At 32.7% G+C, this 26,060-nt stretch overlaps 2 protein-coding genes across 2 annotated transcripts; both read left to right on the plus strand.

The window, feature by feature from the left end:
- The first annotated feature begins 19,341 nt into the window (after nt 1-19,341).
- On the plus strand, nt 19,342-22,385 carry LOC127791951 (GDP-L-galactose phosphorylase 1). The gene is made up of 7 exons (XM_052322174.1): nt 19,342-20,082; nt 20,171-20,292; nt 20,374-20,433; nt 20,565-20,807; nt 21,088-21,273; nt 21,403-21,651; nt 21,750-22,385. The coding sequence occupies exons 1-7, from the start codon at nt 19,959-19,961 to the stop codon at nt 22,116-22,118; spliced, it is 1,353 nt and encodes a 450-aa protein (XP_052178134.1). The 5' UTR covers nt 19,342-19,958; the 3' UTR covers nt 22,119-22,385.
- A 2,377-nt stretch (nt 22,386-24,762) lies between these two features.
- On the plus strand, nt 24,763-25,835 carry LOC127792377 (uncharacterized). Its single transcript, XM_052322852.1, has one exon. The coding sequence runs from the start codon at nt 24,895-24,897 to the stop codon at nt 25,603-25,605; it is 711 nt and encodes a 236-aa protein (XP_052178812.1). The 5' UTR covers nt 24,763-24,894; the 3' UTR covers nt 25,606-25,835.
- Nucleotides 25,836-26,060: the final 225 nt, after the last annotated feature.

Genomic DNA, 26,060 nt, shown 5'->3' on the forward strand with positions numbered 1-26,060 from the left:
CATACAAAATAAAATACCAACCAAAACGCATTTGAAGGTGACAAAATGACATGAGAAGCAACAAAACTCAAAGAAGACTATAAAATGAATAGCACCAGCTCCAGGAGTCGAAAAGAGGATCAATGAAAAATAGAGGGCTGGTCAGCTGGGAGCCGCTAGAAATGGCGCAAGCACTACTCTGAAAAGATGGTTGGAAGTGTATAATGGCCAGATCCGAGCCCATACAACTCACTGGATCTGATGCTCCAATTGAGACGTAAATCTCTCTTGATCCCTAAAGCATTTGTTATTGTGCTCTTTCCAAATGAAATACACAAATGCATGAAGAGTCAACCTGTTTGCCACCCACCAAGGACCTTTCCCTCTCCATCTAGCCACTACATAGGACACCCCATTCTCTCAGTGACATTAGGGTCATCCAAATTTCTTCGATATACAAAAGCGCTGAAACACTTGAAATTTTTTGAGGGTGTCGTTTCGATATTTTTGAAATGTTTTTATTTTCAAAACGCTGAGAAACGTTCCTAGGTCACTTTTGCAATCTTAAAATCTTTTCAAACCCATTTTGTAATATTAGAAAAATATCAAAAACGTATTTTTATTTTTGAAACATATTTCCATCCACAAATAGAGATAATTAAAAAAATTTCCATGTCAAACTCAAAATTTTTAATTTTTTCTAAAAAAAATTTTCAAAATTTGTTCAAATGCATTATGGATTTTATATTTATTCTTAGATTGAATAACTATTTTTTATGATTTTCTATATTAAAAAATATATTTATAAAAATACTCTTATATTTTTTTTATTTACATGTTTCTCCCAATTTTCGTTTCTTACTCTTTTTTTTTTTTGAAAAATAACATTTCTCCATTTCTGTTTCTTGTTATATCTAATTTTTTGTTTTTGTTTCTACGTAACGTAGTATTTCTTCATGGATGATTGGCCTTTTCATCCCAATTTAGGTGTATTGAGTTAAATAAAATGACAGATTCAAAATGAAAATGGCCCATTGCCTCACAATCTACATATTTGTACATGTTGTGCATATTGTGAGAACCAAAACAAAGTAAAAACTCTTGATGTTCATCATATTTTAACAAAAATAATTTGTTTTTAAATACTATAAGTTTTAAGATAAAATAGTTGAGTAAAATGAATGTTTAATTATAGCACTTCCACTTTTAAAAAAAATATTAAATGTTACATATTGAGTAAAATATATGAATGCTTTAATCTATGAACACAAAATATTGAATAGAAAGCTACATCATAAATGTTGATATTCAAGTCAAAAGCCTTTAAATTCTTAAAAAGGTTTGTCTATGATGATTGAGAGTTAGTTTTTTTCAGTGCAATCTTTCGAAGATGTCCTCTAATTCTTGTACATAGTTGTATAGTTTTCTTTTTTTTATTGTTTTGTTCAATGGACTTTCTTTGTTCGTTTGTTGTGATGCTCGGAGTATATCCTAACATAAAAATGTAAACGCCTTTGTAGTTTTTGGTTTAATAAAATTTTTATTTAAAAAAAATTGAGTAGAATGAATATGAAATAGCTATTTTTCCCCCTCCTCTTGTGCTTTATCATTGTGAATATAAATAGACTTGAAAATAAATTTTTCATATAGAGTTCAAAAATGTTTTCCCACTTTGTATTTGTCACTACATACACACTTAAAAGCATGGCCTAAACTAATTAAAATTAATTAATTATTAAGTTATAAAAATAGTGGAATCCATAATATTAATTGCTCGTTCTATGAACTATACCTAAAAAAAAAAAATACAATATCACATGAAAAAAATTGATTATTATACTTATTTACTCTCTTTTACTACACTTCATTTCTAAGTAATTTTATTTAATTTGAATTAGCTATGAAAAATTGGTTGTTATATTGGTTTACTCTTATTTCTAATTAATTTATTACAAAAAAATATTTATTTTTATGTGACATTAAGTTCTATAATTTTTAAATTTAGTGAATAATAATTTTCAATTATAAACTGTGCCCCCACTATATGAAATTGCTAGATTTGCCCCTAAGTACTAGCATAGACCACCCTTACAATCACTAAACCAAAATTAAAAAAATGAAAAATGAGTATATTGTATCATTCCTGCACAAAAGTGATTTGAAACCCTCAATATGATTGAACACTTAATACAACATATTGAAATATGTCAAGTGGCCCAAGTAGTAGCGAATGTAAGAAATAGAATTGTTATAATGACGACTGACATTACATCATATGATTTTAGAATTTTAAAGTGATGTTACTCTTACGATACTTTTACGACCCTTATAAAAAAAATAAAAAATAAAAACCCTCTTTACTATCCATATCTTCCCTCATGCTTTATCAAAAGGGAATCTAAAAAGCTACAAGTGACCATTCATTCTTTTTTTTTAGCTTTTGTCAATGTCCGGATGTTTTTCTTTTCTTTTGTTTTAGCTAGGCTTCTCTTTAATTTGTTGTATTTCCATGTTGCAAGATCTATGAATTTTTTTTGGGTTTGGTAGACACAAAGCTTGTCTATGTGTTAGTTGAGTCCTTTCTATATAAGTCACCACCCCCCACCCTCTTTTGGGAGGCAAAAGCAAATTAATTTAGCCCATTTCCTTACAATGGCATTAATAATGGAATAAGTGTCGACGAGGGTAGAGATGAGAAATTTGCCACATCATCTAGCAAAAATGTGTAAAATAGCAAAATGTGAAGGGTGATTCTGTAAAATAAGCATCATGACCTATAAGATATGTATATATATAGAAAATCCTACTAACATTCTATTCATTCTGATTATTTTTGGGTAAAGTTATGTATATATGTAACTTTCTTCTTGTCTTTCTCGTCTGGCTTAAGCATTAATTGGATGGCGATTTCGAAAGTGTCCTAATAGTCCACTTTACAGTGTGTCCACAAGTTGATTCAATTGGTCGTTGAGGAAAAAAAAATCAACATTGTACCAACTACGACTCAAATTTAGCAGATCTTACGTTCGAAATCTCGGATTGCATCGAGCGTCTACAAAAAGAATTAAAATAAAAGGCACAAAATTAATAGTAAATGCCAAAATTAAACCCCAGCGAGTCTGGTTAAAAATAAACTCAAAAAACAGGAAATTTAGACTAATAAGAATGTAAGGGAGCATGAATTATTCCATCCAACTATATATTAAAGAAATAATGCTATTTGTACGTAAAGGGTTTTTACAAGTTAGTTTATAGGTGGGTTGAAGGATGATTTTACCTCTTTATCTCCTTTCTCAATGACCATTTGCCCCTTCTTCCTCCCGCAACCTCTCATCTTTCTCTCATTCCTCTTGTCATCGCCTCTGCATCCTTATTGCTACAACCGATTCTCTATTGTTGGTTGCTAGAGGATGCAACGGTGACCATGCGAGGAGGCGTGACGGCAACGATGAGAACAGACGAGGCGAAGAACAACAATATATGAGAGGGTCAACGGTGGAGGTCGGTTGCTAGAGCAAGAAAGGAGAGAGAGAATGGGGTGAACAAATATCGAGATATATCACGATATATTGCCTTGTACACTTACCTGTAAAATTCTTCTATACAAATAGCGAGCCTCATATTAACAACATAGAGATTGTATAGTAATTTTTATTTGATTTTTTTAGATCACCCTACAAAGAGAAGAAGAAGTATTTATACCAGAACAATTAAGTATAGCAATTAAACATTCCAAGAAAATATCCTCAACAGTAAAAAAAAAATTAATTATCTTATCATATACCAACGGTAGGCAAAGAGGCAAAGCTTCCTCTGTTTTTTGATACGATTTAATTGATATCTTATCATGTATATCTCAACTTGGCTTAGCCTTTTTAAGGTGTGGAATGGTGTCCAGAGCAGACTCAGCCACGCAATGGAACATTAATTGCAGTTCTCTTTTTATTTTTATTTTTGGGGGCAATTAATTAACATTGTAGTTATCAGGTGTGACGTGCAGATTGAATTGATTGTGGCAAGAGAGAGAGAGAGAGAGAGAGAGAGAGAGAGAGGGGTTGTTTTCTAATTTGATTAGACAAGAGCAGTTAAGCTAGGGGACAAAGAAGAACATGCAGTGCAAGGGGGGAGAGAGATTTGGATCCAGTTGGGAAAATCTTTGATAAGGTCGGTGGAGAATCAATATATCTTCTTCTCTCTTTTTTGCCCTGTCAATTTCTTCTTCTTCTTCTTCAATGCCAAATTTATAAAATATGATAAAATAATATTTTTAATTGGCTTTTTATACAAAATTATATGACAACAATGATAGTTATGTACCTTTAATCATGGAACAAGAGATCAATCATCATGGTTTTGCCTTGATCCGAGCACTTGTAAGAAAAAGGCAAGGCTAGTTCTTTATGTATATTCTCAAATGCTTAAATAATGTTGAATATTTAAAGCTATTTTGTTTGTCTGTGGGGGTTCCATGAATTTGTGTAAATTAAAGAAGATGAGATATTTGGGTTTTTCTTGAGATTTGTTAAGATTCTCAATATTTTTTTTAGAATTCTTGAATTTGGTTGTTATCAGATAAATTTAAATTTAGACAAATTTATCAAATCTTAGTCGAGTTCTCTTAGATTGAGATCTGAGAGTTAGATTCGATTTAATCTCCTTAAATTTGGGTCTAAGATGAACAAGAGGAACGTATCACTTGTTGACGTATCACTTTCCTATTGCTTGACAATAGGGATATGTGGCTAACTGTGACTCGGATACTCTTCAAAAATAACTTGATAATTTAAATTTTTTGAATACTCCTACGTCAACCTTATTAGTAGAGTGGTAATTTTATCAAACTTGTCGAGTCAGATTGGGTTAGGTTAGGTATACAACTTTGAGTGGGGTAAGACCAATACTAATTGGTTTGGTCGAAGAAAAATAAAGATTTCTTAAATGCATTTTGATGGGGGACTAAGTAATTATTTTAGTTAATTCCTTAGTCTCTCTTGAGAAGTATGTATAATTTGCCAATAAAAAAATATTTTAAAGGATTAAATAAGGTGGTAAAAATTATCATCCATATAGTTTATTGTTTTGTTATTAAGTTTTTTATCAATTTTTTGTTGATCAATATCCGAGGTGGATAATCTTTTACAAACCACCGTTCAGTTTATTATATATCAACTTACCACGTCATATTTTGACAATAATATCTAACATAGAAAAATATCGATCTATAATTGAAACTAAATAAAAGCAAATGATAGCACTGAAAAAAATAAAAAATTGACCTAAGATTGAAAACTCAAATAAAAAGTTTTCTAGATTTAAGGATAAACTTTAAACATGCTATTTGCTACCCATTGTCATTGCTCTAAGCCTTGTTGAGGAGTAACAATAATGTCAAAAATTGGAACATCAATATTTGAATTGATAACTATTATAGCAGTAGAAAGAGATGGATCTTTTTGTGAAACTTACAAAATAGAGATTAGGATTGTCTAAGATCATTCTTAGAAGAGTTTTCCAATACTCAAATCAATACTAAGTGAAAGATAAAGGGGGAAACTACGAAAAAAGGTGTGGAAGTGTGTTATCCATAAAAGTTTGAGGAAGACGATGGAAGAAAGGAGAAGAAAAAGAAGATCGAGAGAATAAATTAGAAATTAGGGTTATAGAGTGAATTTTTAAAAGTGCACCATAAATCTCACATGAGAATAAAAGATATATATTTAAAATTTACAAATATTATTAAAAATCCTCAAATATATATGTGATGGTCATTTAGGATCTTTTCACTTTAGTAGCTTGAAATTTCAGCTGTCTTGGTGGTCCATTTTAGAAAATGATTTTCCAATTATTTTTTAAGTAAAAAACATTTTTATAATATATATTAGTGTAAAGCACATCAGAAATAATAGAACTTTTTGTTTAATTAAATTTATCCTAAAATTTAATATTATAATTCACCTCAAAGTTATTACAATTTGTTGCTTGTTGCAATGATACGTTACTAAAAAATATCCCTCTATTTTACTAGAAAAGTCGTTGGGCACCTCGCACTATTAATAGTTTCAATTTGTTGTTGAGATGTTTAATAGTTTTACTTTTTTGGAGTTGAGCTATCTAATGAGAGGTTTTGAAAGTTCAAAGTGCCACACATACATATGACTTTTTGGATAAAGTATATGGGTATTTTTATGCCTTCACCCAAAACAAAGATCTTGCTAAAAGCGTTCACTATTGTGTGTTCTTACTTGCTTTGTTAATGTATTTAATAGTTTCGATTTTTTGGAGTATAAATGTCTAATGAAACATTTTAAAAACTCGGAGTGTTACACAACTTTTTTAATAAAGTACAAGAGTATTTTTGGGCCTTCACCCTAAACTTTAATTAAAAGCCACATGAGAGTATGGCTGGTGCATGATATGATCTTAACTAAGGTTTGGGACAACATAAAATTGCAACAAATTCATTTTTTCTTTTTATATATGTTGATAATTGATTCCAATCATGAATCCAAACTAGTAATTCACCCTCATGACTGGTAGATCTATCCAATTAAAAGTCCAAGATGAAACCAATTGTCTCATCAATCTATACAATAGATGGTTAACAACTTCAAGTGTATGTGAAATTTATTTCTATGCTCATACTTTAAAACTATCAACTCATCCCCTTTTCTTTTTTCTTGATTGAAATACGATGGAAATAAATAATCAATTCAAAAGTGTCACGTAACCCAAAGTTGGCTCATGGATTAGTGGGACATGTGCCACGATCCTAACAAGTTGACACGAGTGCCACTTGGAGGGCATTCAAGCCCATTACGTGGAGTGATATGGTGACAGGGCCGGCTGAAGGGATAAGCTGGTGAGGCAATTGCTTAGAGCCCAAACCCTTTTAATTTAATAAATAATTATTTTAATTTTATTATTAAAATAAAATTAATAATTTTTAATTTTTCATTAAAGGGTTGGGCCCCTAAATTAGTGATGGCTTTGGGCCTCCTAAACCCTTGAGCCGGTCTTGTTTGGTGATTAGGCCATTAATAAGCATTGTTCATCTAATATGGCTCGAACCCTTAATAACATAGCCGATCACATCTCAAATAGGTTCTTTAGTGAAAATTAAGTCGGTCTTGTTTGGTGATTAGGCCATTAAAGAGCATTGTTCATCTAATATGGCTCGAACCCTTAATAACATAGCCGATCACATCTCAAATAGGTTCTTTAGTGAAAATTAAGTTCGAACCATCCCTTATGCAAGCTATGTCCTCAATTCTCCATGATAAATACGTACTTATTAATTATTCCTCTACTCATTGCTTTGCTCGACCTTTCTCTACTGAATATTAATTTAACCATCAAAATTTACACTAATTAAAGAATGGATCTATGTTGCGTGAGCCCCATTTTCCAAGCAACATCAGAATATTATTATGCACCACACGCAGATCCTCCACCATGCCATGCCATGCCATGGACCAAATCAAGAGGAAAAGCTTTTCAGCTTTTTCATTGGACGATGTTGATGTTGTGGACCTCCACATGTTTTCAATTTTCCCTTTTCCTCTCCTCACCAAAGACCAAGATGAAGATGGTGCATGAACATGTGACAACCAGATAAGATTAAGAAAGATGCTATATGGGAAAAAAGATGGGGCAAATTCACTAGCTATTTAAGTTTGTTGTAGTTTTAGAATGAATTTTTAATTTTTTATTAAACTTTTAGGTTTGTAGGGTTATATGTGGTTGGAGAGGATAAAAAATAAAGAAATGAGATTTCTACAAAAAAAAAAAAGTGTTTGGTTGCTAGGAAGAAATAGAATAACACGTACCCTAAAAATTTATTATTCTCTCAAAATGATGAAAAGGCTTTTCTTCACAAAATAGATAGAAAGTTTTCACATTCCACGTAATGGGAGATATTATTATAGTTTTGCCTTCACATTTTGCTTCTAATTACATAGTGCCATGTATATAAGCTTGCCATTAGCTCTAGCTCGATGTTTTTTAAATTAATTTTATTTAAAAATTAAATAAAATTTTACTTTTATTTAATTTTTTACTTGAATAAGGGAAATAATTTTTTTAACATATACTCATTGATTATATAATTTTTTGGAATTAAATATTAATTTTAAAATATTTTTCAATTTTTATAATATAAAAGGACCTTTTTACAAATTAATTATTCTTATTAATCCATTACATCAAAACAAAGACATACCAAACATAACAAAAGAACGGAATGGATCCACACCAAGGTGTACCCACCAAATAGGACGACTAGATGAGTGATGCTTTAGATGAAAGAACGAACCCAAAATAAAAATAATCCTTACATCAATCTCTAAAACTTACTCTTGTATCAAACTAAATCAATTATTGCAAGGAATGTAAGGGCAACATGATCATTTTGACCAATTACCCTATTAATCAGCTAAAATTTTCGACATTCTTATCGTTATTCATTAATTAAGAGTTAACCACTATTCATCTAATGTTCATTTGTTGATCCAAACCTTGCTAAGATCTATCTTTCCTCTGTTGCAACTCTTGTGTGTATTATAATATAGAAAAATTCTATCCACAACCCGTCAAATTACTCTTCACAGCCCACATCATGCAAAATTCTACACTAATTTTAAAATTTCCATTTTAGACCGGGCCCACTACCTCCTCCAACCACCCCGATCGCCGCCTCACCTCTCTCTTTTTCTCCCATACCATATACACACATACACATACAAATACATACGTATATATATATACACACACGAGCGGCAGCCATGGTTGCCGACCCACCGCCATTAGCCGCCCCCTACCACACACACTCTCGCTCTCTCTGTGCAATGGCTGTGAGCCATATTAGAGAGAGAGAGAAAGAGACAGATAGACAGAGAGTAGTGGTCGAGGTGATCGGGTCAAAATTACCTTATTAATCAATTGAAATTTTCAACAATCTTTTCGTTATTCATTAAGTAAAAGTCAACTACTATTCATCAAATGATTATAACAACCTTGTAAGTTTAGTTAGTGAATTGCAAAAATTAAATATTTGTTTTAAAATTGTAATAAATCTAAAAGTTTAGTTATTAAATTACAAAAAATAAAAATTTATTGTAAAATTATAACAAACTTGAAATTTTAATATTTTTTTGTAATAATTTACCGAACAACCCATAATGAATTTGGGCTCAAGGTAATAGGGCTAATATACTAAATGGGCGAGAGAGGCCCAATTTTCTGGATAGACAAATTGGCAGGCTGTTGTTTGCCAACCCAGTTAGAATGTACATGAATGCAATTCTCTACAAAGCCCATAGACAAACCTGACCCCATCCAACCATCCAAGCCCATGGGCCGAGTCTTGGTAGTAGCCACCAGGCCCATTTCAAAAAGCTATTATTATTGGATAAATTACACTCAACATATTTGAAATTTAGCGAAAAAATAAAAATACTCTTGACATTTGAGGAAAGAAGATGACGTTCCATAACTTTAAAATTCTAATTATACTTTTTTATTATTTTTTTAAAAATTATTAATATAACAAAAATACTCTCGCATTTTCTCTCATCCTCCCTTTATCCTCCTCTTTTGTTTGACAAACATGACAGAATTGATAGTTTGTCAATCTTTTTTTCTCTCTCATTCAGCAATAGAAAAGCCATCATCGAATCGTAAAAAGAAATCAACAATAAGCTGAATTCTAACGACAAATTACACTAGGCCAAGCCAAGCCCATCGCCCTACTCTTAGCCACTATGCTCATTTCAAAAAACTATTATTATTGGATAAATTATACTCAACACTTTTTAGATTTAACAAAAAAGTAAAAGCATTCTTGACATTTAAGGAAAGACGTATATCTCTCTTAACTTCACATTTCTAATTATATTTTTTTATTATTATTGAAATTATTAATATAATAAGAACACCCTCGCATTTTCTCTCCTCCTCCCTCTATCCTCCTCCTTTGTTCGACAAACAGAACAAAATTACTAGTTTGTCGATCTTTTTCTTTCTCTAGTTTCGCGATAACAAAACCATCATCGAATAGTAAAATAAGACTAAAGAATTCTGACGACATCTCCATGGGAAGAAGAGAAGAAGGGGAGGGGGAGACAAATATAAGGATAATTTTATCTTACTAAATTTTTTAAATATTTATAAAATAATAACAAAAAAAAGTATATAACTAGAATTATAAAAGTTGTATATCTCTATTATTTTTTAAATATCAATAATGTATTTATTTTGGTATCAAAACTTCAATAACCCTTAGGGCACTTGGGTGCTCATTATTCCATGAACTAATCATGCACCTGCAAGACAAGGACGTACCATATATATAAAAATCACATCAATTATAGATACGTGTCATGGGACCACTTACATTGGACAGGGGCTTGTGGGGGTTGTGTGGATGAGAAATGAACACAACTTTGAATTGGATAGGGATGGGTTTATTTAACTTGCCCCTTGGGTTGGGGTAGATTTCATAAATTTTATTTTTGGATAAATAACGAAAAGTACGGTCACATTTTACTTTTTTGTTTCATATATATTCTAGAAAATATTTATTTTTCAATTATCTCATAAACTTTAAAATTTATTGCAATGTCGTGTTAACCTGTATTGGTGAGTTTGAGTCTCGCAAATTTTGATTAATTCTCACTAAAGTCCCTAGCGATATAATTTTATTTATTAAAAAAGATAATTCTAGTGCATTAGTGTGGTAGATAGCATTATAGCATATCTTAAAGTTTAAAAGACATCCCGCATCATTGAAACAACTTACCTTAATGGATTTATGTAAATTTTAAGTTTTTTCAATTCAAGTACATTTAATTTGAGAGTTTTTTTTATTTATATTTAGCTCAAAAAGTATTCAGCTGATGTTATTTTTTTTCTTACTTATTCTTGATATATACTACTATTTTCTAAATTCTTGAGATATTACATTCTTCTCCCTTGAACACATGACGTCCTCATCATGCGACCTTATAATTGGTCTTAGTTCTCTCCCGTCCAGTGTCCCCGGTTTAGTACCCCTAGCCTTTGGCTAGTATATGGTTCCAACATATAGCCCGGGTCGATTCTAATATCACTTGTAACATCCAGCATTAAACGATAGGAAAGATCGAAACAATTTGTTCTAATGGGCCTACGCGAATTTTTTAAAGATCATCTATTCTTGAGCTTCCACAGCTCAAATACGTTTAACTCCGAAGTTCTTTATTTATATTTAACCCAAAAAATATTCAGGTAGTGTTATTTACTTCTTTATTTATCTTCAATATATACTACCCTATCCGAGCTCTTGGGGTACTCTCGGGATAGTACAATTAAAATGCAAAAGCATATCAAGTCTTGATGTCGCTATGTCGAGAACTAATAAATTAAAATAATAAAATAAATCTAACAAAGAAGTAAGTGTTAGTAATTTTTTTGGTTCATTTACATTTTATTTTTATAAAAATTTAAATTTGAATCTTAATAAAACCTCAGTCTCAAAAAAATTTAAACTCGAATCTTAATAAAGTATCCCTGGAATCTCTTATTATCACGCTATTGAGAAGGGTTTGAACTTGTTGAGTAAGAAATAGAGAACGTGAAATTTTAATTTTAATAAAATACTATAAAAATCTCTTATCATCACGAGAATTAATCGGTCTGAAATGGTTAGGTTAATTAGGTAAGGAAAGGAAGAGGGAACGTGAGAGGTCGCATCATTGGCTTCAATGGAAGAAACATGGGAAGTGTTTGGGAACGTGGTTGAATGCCCCACACTCATGTGGCCTTTTCCATTCCCTAATTCTCCGTTACACATTGCCTTTCCAATTATCTATCATTCATTCATTCACTCACTTGTCCCTTGGCCCCCTGCGAAGTTTCCCTTTTGTCTTTGTGCTTGCCCTAGGAAAATTCAGGTTAATCTCCTAGTTTTGGCACTGCCTCTCCTGGAGAAACTGTTTGGTGGCTCCAAGATCCTAAATTGTCGTAAATTATTACTTAATCAAAATCCGTCAAAAACGTCTTTTCTAGTAATAACCCTTTTTAGGGTAACACATCGTGAAAGTAAATATACAATTAGGGTAATTCATTTCGATGACAACTTTTGATTAGTTAGTAGTATCATGTGTGTAATCTGGTTTAGTGTTTTCGTGGCATTAAATAATTTTTCTCCTTCGTGTCGTTTGATAAATAATCTCTTCTTGCACTAAATATATAATTTTTTTTTTTAAACATTTTTTACGGACAACTTTAAAATATTTAAAGTTGCATATAAATAGAAATATTTCAAATGATATCACAAATATATAATTTAAGTACGTACGTTTTGGATTCTTTTTCACTTTGTTATATCAAATAACACTGTCCAAACACGGTTCCAATTAACCCAAATTTGGATTCTTTGCTAAAAGAATACAGATAACTCAATGAGTTCACTAAACAAGAAAAAAAAAAGATATAAATGTAGGAGGAAAAGGGAAATATAATTTCCTTCCCAAATACTTACTTATCAAAAAGAACTTCTTTTGGCCGCAATGGGATTAGATAATTAATTTAATCTTATATATTTCTTGAAATTGGAACTTTAATCTTCTAGAAAAAGAAGTAAAAGAATTAGGGAGAGTACTAATATGTCATTTTCATTCGTATTTTTAATTTTAAAATTAAAACAATATAATAAAATTAAAATAATATAAAATAAAATAAATAGTCAAAAGAATCACGTGATTATTAGTGTTTGTCTTGTATTAAAAAATCAAAGATCTTTTATCACTTTAGCAATTCTATTGTGGAAAGAATCAACTTAATATATAGTTTAATCTAACCTTAGTCGTGTAGTTCTAATACTCCAAAGAGGTTCGTGTTTTTGGTGGCGAATTATATATGCATTTAATTTTGAAAATAAAGTCATATAATTGAACCAAGATATCAAATACTCAATCTCTTGAGATAATGTTAAAAAACTTGAGTTATCATAAAATTATGGGTTAAATTTGTTTTCGTATGATTAAATTCTCAAATTTTGACTTATAAGACGGATCGTAAATTTTAAATAAGAACAAGATGTATCAAAATCAAAGTTTAAATAGGGACGTTTCAAGTTTTTTATAATAAAATAAAATTTAGAAACATGATGAATTTTTAAAATCAGTTAAATATTAATATTTTATAAATTATATTTAATATTTATTAAACCAATCAAAATTTAACACCTGGTTTGAATTTAAAAACTCACTTATTTCCATCACTATCCAACATTTTGGGCACATTTCTTTCTATCCACCAATGATCAATCGTCTTGTCTAATGACTTCGCCACCAAGACATTGACTTCACATATAGTCACCCTCTACAATCATTGAGTGGCTTTATTTAGTTAAAATTTAAATTTTAAATTAAATTGATTAATGTAATTATTAATAAATTTAATTTAGTTATAAGAATTCAAGTTTCAATTATAAAAATATATTTAAATTTAGCCAATAAATAGCAACAAAATTAAAGTTTGATTAATTCCAAAATAATGAAACGAGTTGACAAACTATCTTTTAACACTCAATACAAATAATAAAGAATTTTAATTAATTCTAAGATAGTCCAGTGAATTAACATTTCATTCAATGAATTTTAACGAGTGTCTTAACAATTTTAATGGTAATTTTGTTTAGCAAAAATATCCTTATTTTTAGTTTATTGGACTAATTCCTCCAATTTATTGGTCAAATAACATTTGTGTTATTTTTAAAACATATGTCAAGTGATTGGGTCACGATAAATTAGAATTCTTATTAATAGATCGAGAGTTCAATTATTTACCCTGACCAGTAAAGAGGCCTGGCCCTACCCTTAAGCCATGGCATTAGGCCCCCAAATTAGAAGACCCTAGATTTTAAAAATTTGTAATATTTATATATATATATATATTATTTTGTAATAATTAATATTTTAGTAAAAATTAAATATAAAATACTTTTAACTTCCTTCGCCATTCTCTATTTTTTAACCATTGTTGTGGTGTTCCATATAAAACCTATGATTTATTAAATAAATTTGATTATAGAGATTTAATCAACAATTTTGTATCTCAAAAAACAAGAAAAATTAATTTTATATAAAGGTGAACATAGTCCAACACATATTTGTAGAATGAAAAGTTGCTATTGGTAAATTTTATCCTTTAATATTATCAGTTTAATGTTATGTTTTGTTTCTCTCTATAAGAGAATCATGAGTATATAATTTTTTGCTGGTACTGATCTTCTTAAATTTTCAAGAAAAAATAGTTTTATTTTTCTTTGTTTATTATTATAAGTTGTTTGACTTTTTTTTCTTATCTCTGAGACATTATATTTTAGTTAAAAATTTATTATCATTAAGAGATTATTATATTTTATAATTAATTCAATTTTAACTTTTTTTATTTAATAATATGATGAAATATTTATGTTTTATAAAAAAATTAATACTGAAAGTTCTCAACAAATTTTTTTGTCTAAGCCCCAACCAATAAAATTTTTACTTATAATTTATTTTCTTGTGAGCACAGGTAATGGAGAACCGCCCAAAACGATAATCTCAAATAGTGTTGGTGTCCACCTAAGTTTAAATAATAACATAAATATAAACACGTGTTTAAGCATACAATAGCTTTTAAAATTATTCTAATTATTGAGATTCAACAGTGGGCCTCCTAGTAGTCAATAAACGAATGATATTAAAGGCACGGTTTTGCGTCACAAGACAGGCAGCCAATCAGAAGCGTTCACGCGGAAGGAAGAGAATGGACACAGCATGGGGCTTTCATGTGCTGGCGTATCAACCGGATGATTCCGTCCGGATTCCGAATCTGGCAACTTTTTCCAGCCTCCTTTGTCGGGTTCGAGGCCGAGCCGTTGGATGGAGGGATGGACGAATCGGAGCCGTCCAACTTAACTGGCCCAGATTTTACCGAACCACGTGTTCATTTGCAGGACATGTTGTTGGCTCGTGGGGCTAACGTCAACGTCGTCACTGGTCGAGGACACACATCACGATGGAAATGTCGCCATCGAACCACAGCCGTCGGATGCAGCCTTGAGTCGCATCCAACCGTTGGATGTGGGTCAGGCATCCCCCCCGGTTACATTCTTTCAATTGATTCGATGCTTACGGCCTGTTTGGCCTGCGGGTGAGTCGAATTAAAAATAGCTTTGAAGACTATATGATCAATTTTGTCCTCTCAATTTAATTAATTTATTTAAAAATAAAAAAAAAGTTTTCCTAAATTGCAACCAAAACCACTAAGCCTAATTTCATGGGCTATATGTGTTTGCTTTTGTTATTTTATGAACAAAAATTTGTTATTTAAATTATTATTATTGTTATTCCTTTTTTTTTCAAATTAATAATTAGATGTCTTTTTATAAATTAACACTACCAATTTATCGTGTTTTGAATGATGAGTCACTTATAAAAAGATTAAGTTTAAAAATAAATAAGATTAAAAAAAAATTATGAAAGATTAAAAATTTATTTTATAGATCCCTCGAAGATCATCCGAATGCGGACCTAGTCAAAACATTCTAACTTTTGAAACTAATATTTTGAAGACCAAAAATGAATAATTTTGAAAAATATAAATACTTTCTCAATTATTGACTTCAATTTCTATAAATAAGGAGCCTATAGGTATATAAGAACTTTTACACAAATTATTAGAATCCTATTTTATATTTTGATTGAGATTGATGTAATCATTGTAGGGCTCACGCAAGAGACATTTCATGTCCCTAATTATTTTTTGTCTTATAATATTTTAAAAATTTAAAAACGACTCTTTCACAATTATAAAAGCAACAATATAATTATCACATTAAAATCAATATGGTGACACGTAACAACAATAATAAATATTGAACCTTCATGGGGTATATTAAAGACACCAACTTTTAGTTTTGTGGTATTTAAAGTATAATTGTTTTTGTATTTAAATATTTCAATAGTAATATTTGATTATAAATAATTTTCCCTTTCAATGATAGGGTGAAGTGTCAAGAGCCAATGTGCATGCGTTTCAACTTTCAAAAAAACCAACTAAGCCCTTAATACTTTCAAATTTGATAGCCATGCTAATCTTTTCATGGAGTACCTTTAAACATTATTTAATGATATTTATAATAAGAATGAAATCACAATCATATCAAACCAAACATAATTAAAATTTGAATGACTCTAGCTCACAATTCACACAAATCACCTATCATACCATAATTAGTGTCGCCATCCAAATAAAACCAATTCAAACCCTTTTGTGAGATTCCAAAAACATTTTTATTTGGTGTGAGCTAAATTTGACTTGAATCTTAGATTTATTTTCATTAATAGAATATAAACGTTTTTAGATAACGTTTAAATCTCGTTCACATGAAATATATAAAAAACTTGATAATTTTAAAAGTGAAAGACTCAATTTAATCTTAAAATAAAAAATACACTAACCAATTTGACATTTAACGATAATGTTTTATACTTAACTTTACTTTTTTACCCCTTATTTTTAAATCTATTTACATGCAATATGAAAATTCATGAATATCATTTCATAGTATTTCATTTACTTGGCGAGTCTAGGAATGGGTTTAATTTTGAGAATAAATAGAAATATGAATTATTAAATTTTCTATTTAATTAACGGTAACTTTTATACTATTTTGGTTTAGTTATTTGAAAATCACCTTAAATTTAGGGTAAATTACTAAAAAGTTATTAAAATTTTGTATTTGTTTCAATTTTATAATGATTTGTTTATTTTTTTAATAATGTACCAAACTTTATGTATAATTTCAATTCTATAATGACCTTTTTGTTTTTTCAATAATATACAAGACTTTGCCTCCAGATCCCAATAGTTTAGGTTATTGCACGAACACTCTTTGTAGTTTGTTTTGTCCCTAGAAGTCTTTCTTTTTGCAAAAACACCCCTCAATCAATTTTTAACACATCTGGGTTAATTAAAAACCCATTAAAATTAATTTAACTAGTAAAAATAAAAAAAAAATAGAGCCAAGAAGATCGTATTATTTTGTTATTTAAAAAGTAAAGTCGACAATTGATAGCGACCCATAAAAGATTGAGTGCAAATGAGAGAATGACATTCTTCAAGAGAAATGATAACTATTGCATAGGCCAGGCTAATAGTAACACTCCAATAGTCTTCTTGAGCAAACCAAGCAAAAGAGAAATGAAGAAATAAAGATAAATAAAGTAGATAAAGACAAAAATGAGAGATCGAGAAAATAGGATATGGTTTTAAAGGGTTTTCATAAGAGGAATCAAAGTCATTTTAGTTTCGCAATCAACAACAACAACAATATTACCTTACGTCAGCGATGATGTTCTAAGTAATAACAATGTCTTATCTTCTTTTAATAAGTTTAAGCTAAGACTTTGTTTCTAGTAATGGTGATAATGATAGATACAACAAAGGGTTACATGTAATACCTTTTTTCTATAGTTTGTGTAATTTGCTATAAACTCTTACTCATTACTTAAAGTTCATGAAACCTTAATTATTCCTTCAATTTATTATCAAATAAAATAACTAATATTTATAACTATAATTTTAGTTAAAACCTTGGAATTTGTATAATCTAATTATTTGATAAAACAAACTAGGCTAATGGAGTCAACTTATGAATCTTCGTGTTCGAGTCCATACCTAAATTAATTCTATTCACCTAAAAAAGTGTTAGAGAGGGTGGTGACTTTAAAATTTAGTAAAAGTTATCAAACATAATATATTAATATTTAGTATAAAGATTCCGATACATATAATAAAAAAAATTCAATTTCAAAAATTCATCAAAATTTTTCCACGCAACATGTGTCAACGAAAGATTCAATTCATGTAGCATCACACCTCGAAATCATCAAATTTTCATAGTGTGAATGAATCATCATTTCAACATACATTTCAATGATAATAAAGCCTAATGTTTTTGAAATTAGAAGCGATTCACTACTCTTCTCAAATATTCAATAACTAGTTAATATTCTTATTTTCTATAGTCTATCTATGTACATGGTAATCCAATACTTTTTCTAGATCTAGCCAGATACAAGCCCTTAGGAATCAAAATAAGTTACCAAAGGTTTCTATGTAACTCACTCAAAAGACATGGGGTCTTTGGGTAATTTATCCTATTCTAAATTTGAAATTAAACACAAAGTTTTGGTATATTATTGAAATTTTTAAAAATTCATTATGGAATTGAAATTGAATGTAAAATTCATTATACTATTGAAAAAATTGAAAGTTTGTCATAAAAATTGAAATGAAGGCAAAAGTTAGTATTCTTTTAGTAATTTATCTTTAAGTTTATAATTTTATAATATACTTTTTTTAGGAACAATTTTATAATATACTTTAAATATTATAAATAATGTGTCACAAAAATTTATTTAAATTACTTATTTAATATATTTTTCCATATCTATTAATTTTATTTTCACATGATAAAATCTTTTAATTGTGTTTTGTGCATTCTTGTTTCCAACAGGTGTCACTTTGATTTTATTATAAATTTAATTATAATGATGCTTTTTCATGTATCATATCATTATTAAACATTAACCATAGTGTTCTTGTCCTAGTTATGATCATATTGTTTATATGTTGGCGTTTAATTACCTAATATTCTATGTAATAATTTAACTAGTCTTCTAATTGTTGAATAAAACTTTAACTTTGGCTTTAGATGGAGTTACAATGGCATAAAATCATGAATAATTTTGATTATAATTATGCTTTTTTTGTATTATTTAATTATCGCACATTAATCATAGCATTCTCATTGTAGATATATATGATCATAGTATGTATATGTTAAGTGAGTTATTACCTAATATTTTATGTCATATAATTTAATTAGTCATATAATTATTTGATAAAACTTTATATTTAACTTTAAATGGACTTACAATGGCATAAAAATGCTAAAATATAATTATATGGCTAACACATTCTCAATAATATTTTTATTTTTTTAAAATAATAATTTGAGATAATAATTTTAATTTTATAAAATTAAAAATTAAAAATAATTTAAAAATAATAAAGAGAACGTAACTTAAAATTTTATTATTTTGTTAAAAATAATAACAATTATGTTTATAAATTTACTAATTCCGTACCATGCAGCGGTCCCCAAGCGGTGGCCAATGAAACGTTCGGTTGATTATAACACGCACCATTCATTCGTCACGCTGCCTCCACATTACTAATTCCACTCCCGAAATTGCTTTTTCAGTCCATCACTCAATAATTGTGATTGCACGGCTTGGCTCAACCACAGCCACATTCGGCACTCTCTCTATCTTCAAACCCCCAATCTCTCATTCTATATATCCCAAGGCATTCATCCCCTGCGAACCAACCAATCTTCTTCCCCGTTCATCTTCCAGAACCACACCCACCACCCGTCTGGGTTTGCTCTGCAAATTGATTCAGAAGAAGATAGGATACATAGTAGATAGCTTGCTTGCATGGTTGCTTTCTCGCTCCATAGCTGGTCGAGAGAATTCTCGAATTTGTTGAAATCGGAGGAGGATTTGGGGGTAAAACCCGGGGTTGACGAGTTGTAGACATCACGGCTATACACAGAGTTACACGGCCTGTCATTCATGTCCGGTCTGTACGACGCAAGGGTTGTGTGATCGAAAGCAACCCTTCGCCGCACGGCGGGCGCGGCGCTCTGCCTTCCGAAGGCGGCAGCCCCTCCGATCTCCTCTTCCTCGCCGGTGGCGGCAGCCCCTCCGACCTCCTCTGCTAGTTGTTCTTCTTCTTGTTTTTTAGGCAAATAATCTCTGTACTTTCGGGAGAAAAAAATCCACAAAAACACAAAAAAAAACAGAAAAAGCTTGTCTACTACTACTTTCCGAAGATCTGCGGTTTGCTTTTGGGATTTGGTTTGTTTATTTTCTGAATTCAGAATGATGCTGAGGATCAAGAGGGTTCCCACCGTCGTTTCCAATTTCCAGAAGGAAGAGGCCGACGAAGGCGCTCGCTCCGGCGGTGGTTGCGGCCGGAATTGCCTCCAGAAATGCTGCCTTCCAGGTATTCGATCAAATGCCTCTTACCACATGTTGAGTTCATTTAAGAGTTTTGTTTTCTGGGTTTTAATTAAGTTGGGTTTTGAAACTAGGGGCAAAGCTACCTCTGTACGGTTACAAGAGGGTGAATGAGATTGCTGGTGGAAAGGGCGTGGTTGCCCACGATAACGGAGAGCCTCCCGTTGCTTTCCTGGATTCACTTCTTCTCGGGGAGGTAATTTGTGAAAGAAATTAGCTTTAAAATTTTCTTTCACTGAAATTCATAATCAGCTGATTTGGTTGCGCTTGATGGTAGTGGGAGGATCGTATGCAGAAAGGGCTCTTCCGCTATGATGTCACCGCCTGCGAAACCAAGGTCTTTTTCCATTTTCTTGCTTTTAGTTCAATAGTTTGTACCCAATTGTTTGTGCTTGGAATCTAATAAACAGGGTAACTTCTCCAATTATGTCATGTTGGTTCCAATTTCATAGGATGATTCTTGTATAGGTAATTCCCGGAGAGTATGGCTTCGTTGCCCAGTTGAACGAGGGTCGGCACCTTAAGAAGAGGCCAACAGAGTTTCGCGTTGACAAGGTTCTTCAGCCCTTCGACGGGAAGAAATTCAACTTCACTAAAGTTGGACAGGAAGAAGTGCTTTTCCAGTTTGAAGCAAGTGATGACAATGAAGTGCAGTTCCTCCCAAGTGCACCCATTGATGTTGAGAATTCTCCTAGCGTTGTGGCCATCAATGTATGCCGTCCTTCCTTGGTCCTCATGTTAAGAGTGTGCATAGCCTAATTGAAGACACTTGGTCTTTCTTTACCTAAGAGTCTCTGTCTCCAAATTTTTCTGTCTTCCTCTACCTATTTTGCTAAAGACTTGTTAAAAATCTTCTTAATTGCGTCTTACAAATTTTATCTTCGATTGGAGCCATTCAGAATTATTGTGAATAGCCTTTTTTTAATTTTATCTTTTCTCGTATGGCCGTGTATTAGGATTGAGGTTTGATATGTTGTTTTTGTTTATACAGGTTAGTCCTATTGAATATGGTCATGTACTTTTGATCCCCCGGATTCTTGAATGCCTGCCTCAGAGGATTGACAGGGAAAGCTTCCTTCTGGCTATTTACATGGCAGCAGAAGCTGGGAACCCATACTTCCGACTGGGCTACAACAGCTTGGGTGCATTTGCCACTATCAACCACCTTCACTTTCAGGTTCATATATTTCTCCTTTTGGTGAACCCCAATTTTTATTTTTTATTTTTTTTAATTTTTTTTTTCAAATTTCACTTTCATCATAGCAATTTTAGCTTTTCGGATTGTCATGGAAGATTTCTTTGTCAGGCTTATTACTTGGCTGTGCCCTTCCCTATTGAGAAGGCTCCTAGTAAGAAAATACTTACTTTGAATGGTGGGGTGAAAATCTCTGAACTGCAAAATTATCCGGTCAGAGGACTTGTGTTTGAGGGTGGAGATACCTTGGAAAACTTGTCCAACGCTGTCTCTGACTGCTGCATTTGCCTTCAAGACAATAACGTGCCTTACAATGTGCTTATCTCTGATTCAGGAAGGCGGATCTTCCTCTTCCCACAGGTGAGAGCACTCGAAGCCATGTTGCTTTATACAATTATCTCGCTCTGTATTTCGCTAATGAGCCTCCCTGTTTTCTTGCTTATCAAATGAACAAACAGTGCTACGCCGAGAAGCAAGCTCTAGGGGAAGTGAGCCCCGAGCTCCTGGACACCCAAGTTAACCCGGCAGTGTGGGAAATCAGTGGGCACATGGTTCTGAAGAGGAAGAAGGACTACGAGGAGGCATCCGAAGAAAATGCCTGGAGGCTGCTTGCAGAAGTCTCCCTCTCCGAGGAGCGCTTCCAAGAAGTGAGGGCTTTGATGTTTAATGCCATCGCATACGGCGATGATGAAAGCGGGAGTGGCTCTCAGAGCCCGCTCGAGAAGGCGGGTGCCACCCCTCAAGCTCTGGAAGAAGTGGATGCCCTTAACAAAGGCTCCCACCAAGCCGTGGTGGCTGGGAATCAGGAATGCCTGGTTCAGCAGTGAGAATTCTGGTGGCTCCGTCCATCCGTGCGTGCTGTCTTTATGTTGGTTATGTATAACTATCCTATCCCATAAATAAGGCAAACTTGCAGGTGTTTGCATTGTTGCTGAAATAACTTTGCTTCTGTATTGTGGATTAGCTTTGGTGTTGTGTTTGGCTGTGGTAAGATCTGTTGCTCTGTGGATTTGCTGCTCTCATGAGCTGTGTAGTGAATAATGCCTTGTTAATTTGATGGCTCTGATTAATGTTGTATTATTATTTGGCGTGTTTGTTTGTTGTGTCTATTCTATTCCATTCTATTCTATACTCCTCGTGAGCTTTATTTGGCTTCTAGTGGAGATGCTGGAATTAATGTTCATATATCTTGTATACTGCATGTATAGATAAAATAAAATATTATTCAACTTGGTACAGATCTGAACAAGTAGTAAGATTGGAAATGATATTTGGGTATTCAAGTTGTAACACTTTTATGGTTATTTCTTCTTATAAGATAATTACCTAAATTATTTTTATCAAGGCTCTTTAAAATTTAAGTTAGTTGATGATTAAGAACCTTTGGTCCTCGGAGCATGGTGGTTTGCCTTTTATACACGTGGACTCTCACCTTATCTTGTGGTCTATTGTCCATAGGACTCCTAGGGCTTTTACACACGTGGACTCTCACCTTATCTTGTGGTCTACTGTCCATATGACTCCTAGAGATAAGGGATAATCCCTATTTTCTTATAAGTGTACCAAATGATATCCTTTATACTTGGTGAAAAAATAGGGCGATTGAAGATTGTCTTCATTTATATTCCTTTAAAATTGGCTCAAGAAAATTTTGGCGAAGGATGAAACAAATAGTTGGGTTCTAGCCATAGTTAGATCCCAACCATCGGTTTCGACAATGGACCATGACTTACGGTTAATGCCTACCTTTATTATAGTGCAATTTTGTTCACCCCTTTAACGGGGTGAACATCACCCTCATTGCTTTTGTAAGGGTGAAGAGCAACGAAATGACACGCCACCCAAAATAGAGTGCCGTTCCGTTGCTCTTCACTCTCACAAAAACTGTGAAGGTGATGTTCACCCCGTTAAAGGGGTGAACAAAATCGCACTCCCTTTATTAACTAAATGTAATAATGACTTCTTCAAAATCCGCTAGACATTTTCCTACCATTTTTTCTTTTTTTTTTTTTGTTTTTTAATCTTGTAGACAACGCCTAGCCTTGCAAAGGCTCACTAGAACTTGTGGACTCAAGTGACAATGGGATGATGATTCTCCTTGCTAACGACCAACATTCGCAAAATCAAGTTTTTTGCTTTGGTAAAAATCCTTTGCAAAAACTTGAAATCAAACTAAACATTAGATTCGGTTCCAACAACAGTTGTAGCCCAATTTTTTTTACTTTTATTTTTAATTAATAGGGATTAAATAGAATTTTTAACTCTATTTAGTTTTAGTTAACCTTGTTTATGGGATAGGTGTGTCTTGAAAATAAAGTAAAAATTATGAAGTCCTCCACGGACAAGAACAAACCACAGGGGATATGGAGGCAATTTATCCTATGTCTACATGTTTCTTGAAAACATAATTACATGTATATAAATTATAGACAATTTTCTTCTTCCATTTAAAAATGTGTAAATAATCTATTCTATTATACAAACAAACATGATATTTGGTGTTAACAAATATTGAAGCCTTGTCAAACTTTACAAATATCAATAATGTCATTCAATAATCCTAAAATCTAAAGAATAATTTTATCAACAAGTTTCCAATCCATGACCTCCAATTTCCAATCACCATCAAATAAATCTTCATTTGAAATCTTATTTGAAATTTTATTTTGAATAGAAGCAACATAAAAAATCCATTTTCTCTTATACAAATATGGGACATAAGGGTGGGGTGGGGGGATTGGCACCTTTGCAGTGTATACTATATTATATATGTACAAGGAAAAGAAATAAAAGAAATAAGAACAACACATGTTGTACACCCATTGTTTGTGCTCGACTTCTAGTTCAAGAGATGTATACACCTTGGATACATTCACCTCATGGAGATAGGGTTGGGTTGATTTTTCCTCTCCGATTGGGTTTGGGTTCAGGTTCGGAAATGAGTTTGGGATTTTGGGTTTGGAGTTGGGTATGACACTCATTTGCCCTCAACCCACCCCTTTGGCCATTCCTATTTTTACTACAGTCATACCTCATCAAGTATAGCAAATTAAATACCTTGGTGTGACAATGCATTGATTATCTCATATTCTTATTTAGTGCTCGCGTTATTAGTTGTTACCTCACATTCTCGTATTTGTATATATACATATATATACACAAATACATATATAATCCCTACAAATTATACTACTCGTAGTCTCTCATAGAGGTTACATCTCTAATTTAATCTAATCTAAACCTATCTCTTAATTAATTATAATATTTCTAACAAGTCTGATCCATTTAGCTGGGCATTGTTTGTTTTGCCAAATCTTGGGTTCCAAGTAAAGTAAGCTCAGACAATTCAAAATGGAAAAGTAAATAAAAAGCTGAAAACACAGTAACAAAAGAAAGCTCGCAAGAACAAAGCAGTAAAACTCTCCTCCATCACGTAGATTGCAATTGCTCCACACAAACACAATGCCACAACACGAGCAAGCCCTTGTAAGGAAAACATGAGCCCCCTTAAAGCTTCTCCGCACAATATGATCAAAAAAACACTTCCTCTTCCCCTATATATCCAAACCCAAATCGCTAGTTTCTTCCATCTCCTGATTTATCATGCCACTGCCGATGCCGAATACCCTAGTAGCCCTCATCCTCTGCCTTCATGTTGTCGTAGCAAAAGCCAAAAGGGTGCCGGGAAATGCCACAATTAGCGGCACTTCGGCGGTGGCGCCGTGGCTCAAGAAGGTGACGGATCCTAGAGACCCTGGTTGCTGGAACAGGCCATGGATTTGTCGGCATGGAGAATACCCGCCGAGAACCAGGCGACTGTGTTGTCGGAACCGATGCGTTGACGTCGATTCTGATGTCAATAACTGTGGACTCTGTGGAATTAGATGCCCCTTCACTTGGCAATGCTGTCGAGGGCTATGCATCAACACCAATATCAACCCTTTCCACTGTGGCCGCTGCGACCATCGCTGCCCCTTTCCGAGCTTCTGCATCTACGGCATGTGTGGATACGCCGCGCCACTGCCGCCCTTTCCATTTCCTCCAAGGCCGCACCCGCCGCATGGCCCCTTCCCACCGCACCCGCCTCATGGCCCCTTCCCACCGCACCCGCCACACGAACCCTTCCCGCCGCACCCGCCTCATGGCCCCTTCCCGCCGCACCCGCCTCACGAACCCTTCCCGCCGCACCCGCCTCATGGTCCCTTCCCGCCGCACCCGCCACACGAACCGTTCCCGCCGCACGGCCCTTTCCCGCCTCACCCTCCTCATGGCATCGAACCCCATCCGCCTCCGCCACATGACCCGAGTTTATGAAGTTGAATTGAAGTTAATCCGAGATGTTTGTGGGTTCCAAGAGCTTGATGTTGTGATCGAGTTATCCTAGCTTGGCATATATATATTTTGTTTAATTTGTTGTACCTAGTCTATTAATTTGTGGTATGATTTATGTTTCCTTGTTAAGTATGCATTATTTTGGTATTAGTCTATCTATTGTGTTTGTGGCATATTTGATAATGAGAAAATGAAAAAAAAAATAAATAAATAAAAAGAAAATGATGAAGACGATAAAAGAAGTTGTCATTTACCCTTGTCTTAGTTTTCGACTTCTTGATGTGTTGTTGTTCTTGTTACATGCACAATGGACAAATAGAAAGGGAACAATCTCTTCCCAATTTTTGTGACATATTGTTGTCTTTCTTTCCATTTCAATAACTTTCTTGCCTATTCCTAAGTTAACATCCGAACAAATGCTATCCCCTCATTCTCTC

This window comes from Diospyros lotus, chromosome 15, assembly GCF_014633365.1.
Source record: "Diospyros lotus cultivar Yz01 chromosome 15, ASM1463336v1, whole genome shotgun sequence".
NCBI classification, from domain to species: domain Eukaryota; kingdom Viridiplantae; phylum Streptophyta; class Magnoliopsida; order Ericales; family Ebenaceae; genus Diospyros; species Diospyros lotus.